Source organism: Boleophthalmus pectinirostris, unplaced genomic scaffold (assembly GCF_026225935.1).
Source record: "Boleophthalmus pectinirostris isolate CB_2022bp ecotype Guang Dong unplaced genomic scaffold, ASM2622593v1 HiC_scaffold_4, whole genome shotgun sequence".
In the NCBI taxonomy this organism is placed as follows: domain Eukaryota; kingdom Metazoa; phylum Chordata; class Actinopteri; order Gobiiformes; family Gobiidae; genus Boleophthalmus; species Boleophthalmus pectinirostris.
The window spans coordinates 18,129,342-18,139,576 of NW_026571353.1; the positions used below are offsets into that span (position 1 = coordinate 18,129,342).

At 41.1% G+C, this 10,235-nt stretch overlaps 1 protein-coding gene across 1 annotated transcript; it reads left to right on the plus strand.

The window, feature by feature from the left end:
- The first annotated feature begins 554 nt into the window (after window positions 1-554).
- On the plus strand, window positions 555-4,108 carry slc6a4b (solute carrier family 6 member 4b). Its single transcript, XM_020935450.1, has 13 exons — window positions 555-753; window positions 1,122-1,256; window positions 1,381-1,600; window positions 1,708-1,846; window positions 1,913-2,047; window positions 2,530-2,633; window positions 2,716-2,843; window positions 2,947-3,059; window positions 3,146-3,277; window positions 3,347-3,446; window positions 3,519-3,619; window positions 3,778-3,945; window positions 4,028-4,108. Exons 1-13 carry the CDS (start codon window positions 555-557, stop codon window positions 4,106-4,108), a joined length of 1,755 nt encoding a protein of 584 aa, XP_020791109.1.
- Window positions 4,109-10,235: the final 6,127 nt, after the last annotated feature.

The window sequence follows — 10,235 nt, forward strand, 5'->3', positions numbered from 1 at the left end:
TTTCCCATGGTGCCCTGTAGCAAACAGGTCCGTGCGCAGTGTTTTCAGATGCCGCCAGGAGCAAAAAAGAGTTCACTGTGGCGTGACGTAGCCTTACATAGGGTAGTCACAGCCTTCCTCTGCATTACTGTATAATATTATTGTATAAGATTGTATAATATATTTGACTAAAGTATTATACAGTAATAGAGAGGAAACCTGTAACTACACATAGAGCAGTGACAGCCTACTTTAGTCAAATACTGATTAGCATAACCATTATGCTAATTTAATGTTATAGTTTTTATTTAGTCTAAATAGGCCTACGGTGCAGTGACAAATCTCAACAACTGTAAGTTAAAGCAATCACGTGACTTGCAAACACTGAATAGGCTAATCACTTATGATTAAAATGTTAAGGCCTTTTATCCGGTTTCACTGTAATAAAGAGAAAAGTGATGTTGAACGAGTGGGTTCAAGCAGGTCCCTATATCAGCCCCTCCCACTGGGCCTGTCTTCAATATAGAAGACCTCAGCTCCGTGAAGCTGGTCCTCTCTCTGACTTTTCCACGGTCATGGCTGGCAGCGTGACCCAGCATGGGTCTTCTCACCCTGGATACAGCCCTCATAGTGCCCCGGTGCCAGTGCCCACGCAAACAGACTCTAGGGACAAATGGAGCAAAAAGATGGATTTTCTTTTATCTGTTATTGGCTTTGCAGTGGACTTAGGCAACGTTTGGCGCTTCCCTTATATTTGTTATCAAAACGGCGGAGGTAAGTATACATAAATGCAATCTATAATAAATATAACTTACTCTAACTTAAAACTTTGAGAATACAATTTGGACCGACATTTCTTGCGACATGAACTGTCCGTGGTGCTGAAAACATCTTCTTGAAGCTTTTCTCAATTATATACGTTTTACTCACTTTACGGGGACATATTATTGTTATATTATTATTCATATAATTCATATTATTCATTGTTTTTACTTTAATATGTGACAAATAACGCATTTAAAAAGTAAAAACACCGACATTGCTTTTTGGGATGGCAGATAAAAATTATTTTCAGATTTGCTTTGACTTTGTTTAGCATATATAGTATATTGACAATTGAGTATTTGTTCTTATTTGGGCAGGAGCGTTCCTGATTCCCTACATCCTCATGGCTATCTTTGGAGGTGTGCCTCTCTTTTACATGGAGCTGGCTCTAGGGCAGTTTCACAGAACTGGAGCTATATCCATCTGGAAACACATCTGTCCCATTTTCAAAGGTACAAATATGTTATATGTGTGTCCTGTGTGAAAAAATGTATGTTATTTGGCCCATGCTACTCGCATAGTATTAGATTTCAAAGTAATCCAGTGGTAACAATTGATATGATTTCTGTGTCCTAGGTATTGGCTATGCCATATGTATAATTGCCCTGTATGTGTCCTTCTACTACAACACTATTATCGCTTGGGCCCTCTTCTATTTCTACTCCTCTTTCTCCACAACCCTGCCATGGACAAACTGTGACAATGTATGGAATACCCCTAACTGCACCAACTACTTTGGCCTGAACAACGTCACCTGGACCAACTTTTCCCGTTCTCCTGCGGAGGAATTTTACACGTAAGTGTGTGTGAATGTGACTAAGCGTTGACATGTATATGATCATAGTGTTGCTTTTGTATAACACCCTTCTCTTATGATTAATTGAATATTTCTGACTCAAACAGGAGAAATGTTCTGGAGATCCAAGAGTCTACAGGCCTCAGAAATGTTGGCGGCATTCGCTGGCAGCTCGTGCTCTGTCTGTTTCTTATTTTTACAATTGTGTACTTCAGCCTGTGGAAGGGAGTGAAAACATCAGGGAAGGTAACGCAGCTCTATTTGCCCCATGAAAGCATGTACAGTTTTATGATGCCCACTCTGGCTCTAAAGGTAGTGTGGGTGACTGCCACCCTGCCCTACATTGTGCTCTTCATCCTGCTGATTCGTGGGGCCACTCTGCCTGGAGCCTGGAGAGGTGTAGTCTTCTACCTCAAGCCCCAGTGGGATAAACTGCTTGAGACCAGTGTAAGTTAAACAAACCTTATAGTAAAGTTTAATACTACTTGTGGATTGTGCTAATCATTTATAATGACCCTGTATCCTTGTTCCTTACACAGCAATGCTTAAATGCTATGTGTGTCTGAGTGCTTGGTTTGAATGGGAATATGGATGAGTTGAAATGAGATGCATAAATAAGCCACAGAGGTGAATAATAAGATGAATAATTAGTTTAGATTTTCTACCCATTAACAAAGGGCTCCCTTTTTGTGGCCCTCACCAGCATCCAGCACTCTTTCTTCTCTTGTAATGCCGAATGTGCGCAGCTCTTCAGATCTCCATGTGGACAGCTGTGTGGCAACAACTCTGTACACTGGCCAGTACTGCCTAACAAATAATGCTATAATATTGTATTCGCTTAAGATTGGCTTTTGGTATATTTTGTTACCTTTGGACAAATGTGATAGTAACCAATTTATTCCGAAATGAGACCATCTGTCTTTTTATAGGTATGGGTGGATGCTGCTGCTCAGATATTTTTCTCTTTGGGGCCTGGTTTTGGGGTTCTTTTGGCTCTATCCAGTTACAATCCTTTTACAAACAATTGCTATAGGTAAGACCCAAGCCTCCAACATGAGTCTTAACCTTTGATATAATAAAGATTTTAAAATAAGTTTTGTTGTTTTTTGCCCAAGAGATGCCATTGTAACTAGCTTGGTGAACTGTTTCACAAGCTTTGTGTCAGGTTTTGTCATCTTCACTGTTTTGGGTTACATGGCAGAGATGAGAGAGGTAGAGGTGGAGGAGGTAGCCAGAGACAAAGGTAGGTTGATTCCAAAATAAATACAAAATCTGTTAAAATAAAACACTAAAATCTGTTATGTTTTGTTATGTTATGTCAGCTATGTTCATGTTTTATTTTCTAGGGCCAAGTTTGCTGTTTATTACCTATCCAGAAGCCATTGCCAACATGATGGGTTCAACATTTTTTGCTATCATCTTTTTTGTGATGATGATAACATTGGGTCTTGACAGTACAGTATGTACATTTTAACTAAAGTCACATAAAATATAAGCTTGTTAATGCATAACAATGAAACAAATCTATGCTGGTACTTGTTTCAGTTTGGTGGACTGGAGGCTATCATAACTGCCGTCTTAGATGAATATCCAGAACATTTCTCTCACAGACGGGAGCTTTTTGTGCTGGGATTAGTAATTGTCTGTTTTTTGGGCTCTCTTAGTACACTTACAAATGTAAGTGCATGACATTATTTTCATCAAAAAAAGTTTGACCAATGATTTACAACAGATCTCTCCACACAGGGTGGGGCCTATGTGGTTAAACTGCTGGAGGAGTTTGGAGTTGGCTGCTCCATTATTGCAGTTGGTTTTCTGGAAGCTATTGCTGTTTCATGGTTTTATGGTAAGTTATCAGTAATCATTATTTCTCTATGAAGAAATGGTGCATGTGCATGAAAACGTCTTTTATTTTCAGGTATTCAGAGATTTAGCAGTGATGTCCAGGCTATGCTGGGCACAGCTCCAGGTTTATTTTGGAAGGTTTGCTGGGTGGCCATCAGTCCAGCATTTCTAGCAGTAAGAAAATTGATTGATGTTTTATGTAATGTAAAATAAACTCAGCTACATTCAGCATTATGCATATTGCTTGTGAAGTAAAGCATATCTCTTAACCTAAAGCGTTAGTTTGGCTTGTAACAAATGACTTCACTGCCTGTCTCTCTGTGTTTACCCAGTACATTATAGTGAGTTCGCTGCTAAAACCTCCATCCCCCACACTTTTCAACTACATGTACCCCCCATGGAGCATCACGGTGGGCTACATTATTGGGCTTTCCTCTTTTATATGGGTGCCAATGTACATGGTCTATAAGCTCGTGTGGACTCCTGGGTCACTCAAACAGGTCAGTAGCTACATTTCACAAGGTAACTATGACAGTAATAGTGCTACATCACACTAAACTCTGAACTGGTTATAATCTACAGAGACTGGCTGTGTGCTTGAGACCAGAACGGACCATCCCAGACATTCACACCGACAACTTGCACATGGTCAATGTACCATAGCAATTCACATGAGCAAAAGGTACACTGTTGCTTTGTATTTATTTATTTATTCATTAATAAGTAGATAAAATCTTGTTTCATTATGGCTGACATCATGTTTTTACATTCTTTGTTGATGGCAATAATCATTTGAAGTTACCAGAATGCTAACTGTTGATAAATTCAGCTAATCATGTGACAGTAAGAAGAAGGCAAAATTGTGATTTATTGAACTGTGAAAGAAATATCGTTTTACCATGTAGTGCTGGGAAGCACTAAATATGAAGTCAATATAGGAAATGTTATTTCTAAATGATTAATTATTCCTCAATACAAATGTAATAATTATTTTATGTGATACAGGATGTTCCACAAATGGCACACTACACTAGATTTTTCCTTTGTCTGTATGTAACAGTATTACAATAAGGTCAGGTCAAATTTTGTTCTATCAAGCACAAAAGAGTCAAGGCTATTGGGTAGGTGAAAATGTGGTGGTTTGATTTAAGTATCTTTTGCCTTAATTTATCAGCTTTACTTGTGAAGAGGTTGTTAAGGTTGTATTAATATTGTGCCTCCAAATAATGAGGACTGTTACACTGTTTTGTGTTTGTTACACTATTGAAAACTAAATGTATGTTTAGTGGATATGATTATGTAATACACACAGCAGAAAATTAAATTTTGTAATCTAATATAAGATTGCATAATTGCCTTTGTATGCTTTTTGTAAAGTTTTTGTATAGGATCGATCTACTGTGGTCACATGTGTGAATGTGAGACACTTGATCAATAGGCATTTTAACAAACCAGTCCGTTACGAAGAAATGTGTTGTTATTTTTGCAGTCTTTTGGAGGGAAGTTCATTTAGGTTCCTATTATGTAATGTTTGTCTGATGCTCACATGCTGATTTTATGACTGATGAAGACAAACAAATGACATCATAGCACCAAGTATAAATGTATACAAGACCATCAAGTGGCAAGCTACAATTACTCATTGAGCAACTATAGGACTGATCAAAGGCCTTTTGTGTTAGTGGCTACCATTGAAGTGGAGAAGCAGGGAACCCTCAGAGGCACATGAAAGAGATGCTGCTAAGCGTGTGTACTGGGTGAACTGCTAATAAGAATTATATAAGAATAAATAATTATTATTTTATAGTATATTATTTATATACAATCATGTGGACAGTCATTTGAGCTTCTATTATAATAAAATTGCTTGGAATTATCCATGAGCAGAGAGCAAACTGTTATTTTCTGATATTTAAATGTCATTGCAAAGTCAAAGATCCTAAGGTTAGAAGTGATTTGAGGTTCACCATTTCTGAAAAGCTTCTTATGTAATGCTCTGTACATAATCAGAAGTAAACAAAATAAAACAAAAGCATGAGTGATAATGGATTACACACTCTGTTAAAGCACATGGCAAAATCTTCTACTTTCCACTGTTACACTAATCTTCTGCTTTTCTTTGGAGCTTAACGTGAGTGACATTTGTCAACACTCATTAAGTTTTCCGGGCAAATAATTAGCAGCAGTAAGTGTTGGTAATTGTTTTCACCCTTAAGTTGTGTAGAGTCGTGAAGTAAAGGCCATAAACATCAGTCACGCAGTAAATACAGTATATAAGAATATAACCTTAAGGATCATGACCTTTCATTCATTGCACTTTGACATTTGAGAAATGGAAATGTGATAACAGCTCTATACTTTTTCTTTAATGTTTCCCAGTAAGGGACACTTGATTTGATTTGCGACATACAAGCAGAGCTATAAGGTCTATAGCACAGGTTGGCTTCTTTGGTGATATATAGAACATGGAGAAGCTCAGCCAACTCCATACATAGTGATTTAGCTGTAAAGCAAGCAAAGAAGTGAAAATACTACTAGATCTACTTCAAACAAAAAACACCTTAAACACACATCACCTGCAACACAATTTTCAAGAAAAAAGGATAGACAGATCAAACAATCACCACTCTGTAGCATGTGTTCCAAAACTGAGTGAAGGTTTTAAGGTGCTAAAATATATATTAAAAAAAAATCTAAAAATTTATAAAATTGGGTACATATTCATGTAAATTAGGTTTTTCAGGATTTCGTCTCCACAGATCTGCAAATCTGCCAGGTGCTGTCACTCACTTATGTCCATGGAGATAGGTAAGTTTAATGCCATACTGGGGAACATGCCAGGTAAGACAATAACATGTTCACAGAGCAGTGATTCCCAAAGTGGGGTCTGGGGCCCCCAGGGGGTCTCAGAGGCACAGCAAAAGGGCCCCCAAAGCATAAAAGAAAGAAAATTGAGTTTTGAAATGAACTTTACATAATTATTAATTAACTACTTTCAATCAGTATTAAGCCTACAGGGATTAATATGTACATTTGAGAGGAAATCATTACATATTGTTTTAAATTGAGGTATATATATATATATATATATATATATATATATATACACACACACAAACACACACACATATTGGCCGATGGTGATGGTGAACCAACCAGACATAGCGGTGGTGGATACGAAACAGACATCACAATACCATCACAATACCAAGCAATGGTAATATCAGAAAAAAGGAACACGAGAAACTAGAGAAATACCAGGGGCTCAAGGAGGAGCTGGAGAGAGCCTGGAAAATGAAGGCATCAGTGGTGCCTGTGGTGATCGGATCACTTGGGGACACAACCCCCAAACTGGAAGAGTGGCTACAACAGATGCCGGGAAAAACAACAGACAGAGGCTAAGTGAAGTACCATCTGAAAGTCTCCTAGACGATGTGAATGCAGCAATGAGAGCAATCCCTACCACAACCATCACTGAAACTAATGAGCTGATATACACTTCAGCAGCAGTGATCCTAGAGGTGCTGGGCTATAAGAGCAACCATGGGCACCATGAGATACGATACCCACCATGGAAAAGACGGTTAGAGGCTAAAATCAAGGAGGCGAGGAGAGAAGTGAGCCAATTGTCAGAGGCCTAGAAAGGTGCAATGAAAAAGCAAGTACCCAAGAGGTACAACCAGAAGCCCATACCTGAAGCATTTGAAACTGCCAAACAAAGGCTCCAAGCCTTGGCCAGCCGCCTAAAGAGGTACACACGAGATAACGAAGTCAGACAAATAAACCGGCTGTTCACAACACAACCGGTGAAAGTGTACAGTCACCATCACAGTGGCAGACATCCAGGAAAGAGTCTCAGGTATGAAAAACTGGACCGCACCTGGCCCTGACATGATCCATGCGTACTGGCTAAAGAAGCTCACTGCTCTCCACAAGCGCCTGGCAGCACAAATGAACCAGCTGCTAAGGGATGTGACTCACCCTGAATGGCTAACCCAAGGGAATGATCCTGATCCTGAAGGATCCCTCAAAGGGTGCAATCCCATCCAACTATCGGCCAATAACCTGTCTCTCCACAACATGGAAGCTCATGTCAGGCATCATTGTGGCTAAGATAAGTGGGCACATGGATCAATACATGAGCGCAGCACAGAAGGACATTGGCAAAAACACCAGAGGAGCCAAGCACTAACTCCTGGTTGACCGAACAGTCGCCAGCGACTGCAGAACCCGTTAGACCACCCTGTGCACTGCCTAGATTGATTACAAGAAAGCCTACGACTCAATGCCACACACATGGATCACTGAGTACTCGGAGCTGTACAATATCAACAGGACTCTAAGGGCCTTCATTGTAAACTCGATGCGGTTGTGGAAAACCACCCTTGAAGCCAGTGGCAAGCCACTTGCACACTCACTGTCCTCACTGCTGTTCTGCATAGGTCTGAACCCCCTCAGCCAAATCATTGACCACACTGGCTATGGATACCGACTCAGAAACGGGGCCACTTCCTCTACATGGATGACATCAAGCTGTATGCTTAGAGTAAGTGAGACATCGACTCACTGATCCACACCACAAGCATCTACAGCACAGACACTGGGATGTCATTCGGGCTTGAGAAATGTAGCAGGATGGTGACAAAGAGAGGGAAGGTAGTCCACACAGAGGGGGTCGCACTCCCAGAGGGAACAATAGCAGATGTTGAGGACAGTTACAAGTACCTTGGTATCCCACAAGCAAATGGCAACCTCGAAGAGGCAACAAGGAAAGAGGCTACGGCCAAATACCTGCAAAGAGTGAGGCAACTCCTAAGAAGCCAGCTCAATGGCAAGAACGAGGTGCAGGCAATCAACAGCTACGCCCTGCCAGTGATCAGATACCCTGCAGGAAACGTAAGCTGGCCAAAGGAGGAGATACAGACCACAGATTTTAAGACACGAAAGCTCCTGACCATGCATAGAGGGTTCCATCCCAAATCCAGCACCTTGAGACTGTACGCAGGCCGGAAGGAAGGGGGTCGAGGACTAGTGAGTGTGGGAACCACTGTCCAGGATGAAACATCCAAGCTCCTTGAGTACATCAAGGACAAGGCCCTGACAGATGAGATGCTCAGAGAATGTCTCAGACAGTGGGGTCCAGAGGAAGAGGTGCTGGAGGGACCATCATGGCAGGACAAGCCCCTACATGGGACGTACCACCGGAACATAACTGAAGTGGCTGATATCAAGAAATCCTACCAATGGCTTGAGAGGGCTGGGCTGAAGGACAGTACAGAGGCACTGATCCCGGCTGCTCAGGAGCAGGCCCTGGGCACTCGAGCAATAGAGACCCAGATCTACCACACCAGACAAGACCCACGGTGTAGACTGTGCAAAGAGGCTCCTGAGACAGTCCAGCACATAACTGCAGGGTGTAAGATGATGGCAGGGAAAGCATACATGGAGCGACATAACCAAGTGGTGGGCATAGTGTACAGAAACATCTGTGCAGAGTACAGGCTGGAGACCCCAGAATCAAGGTGGGAAACACCTCTAAAGGTTGTGGAGAATGACCGAGCCAAGATCCTGTGGGACTTCCAGATACAGACTGACAGGATGGTGATGGCGAACCAACCAGACATAGGTGGTGGATAAGAAATAGAGCAGAGCCGTGGTGGTGGACATCACAATACCAAGCAATGGTAATATCAGGAAAAAGGAACACTAGAAACTAGAGAAATACCAGGGGCTCAAGGAGGAGCTGGAGAGAGCCTGAAAAGTAAAGGCATCAGTGGTGCCTGTGGTGACTGGAGCACTCTAGGCTGTAACCCCCAAACTGGAAGAGTGGCTACAACAGATACTGGGAAAAACAACGGACATCTCAGTCCAGAAAATTGAGGTCTGGGCTCACACTCTTGTGTGTTTTTAGCTGTGTGTTTTGGGTCATTATCCTGTTGGGAGACCCATGACCTATGACTGAGACCAAGCTTTCTGAATCTAGTCATTTTGGTCCAAAATACCTTGGTAGTTTTGAGATTTCATTGTACCTTGCACAGATTCAAGACACCCTGTGTCAGATGCAGCAAAACAGCCCCAGAAGATAACCAATCCTTCTGCATGCTTCATAGTAGGAACAGTGCTCTTTTCTTGGTGTGCTTCATTTTTGCATCTGTGAACATAGAGCTGATGTGTCTTGCCAAAGAGCTCCCTTTTTATCTCATCTGTCCAAAGGACATTCTCCCAGAAGCATTGTGGCTTGTCAATATTCATTGTGGCAAATTTCAATCTCACATTTTTATGATTTGCTTTCAACAATGGTGTCCTCACATGAAATCCACTTTGGTATAAACAGTGACGGATGGTGCGATCTGACACTGATGTACCTCACCCTTTAAGTTCACATTTAATCTCTTTGGAGGTTGTTCTGGGCTCTTTGGTTACCATTCATATGATCCATCTCTTAAATTTTTCATAAATCTTCCTCTTGCGGCCAGCTCCAGGGAGGTTGGCTACAATCCTGTGGACCTTAAACTTCTGAAGAACATGTGCAACTGTAATCACAGGAACATCAAGCTGCTTGGAGATGGTCTTATTGCCTTTATCTTTAACCTGCTTGTCAATCATTTTCTTTCTAGTCTCCTGACACAGTTCTCTTGTATGTATGTATGTATATATATGTGTATATATGTGTGTGTACATGTGTGTGTGTGTGTATATGTATATATGTATATACAGTGTTGGGAAGGTTACTTTTAAAATGTAATCCCCTACAGATTACAGATTACACACCCCAAAATGTAATTTGTAA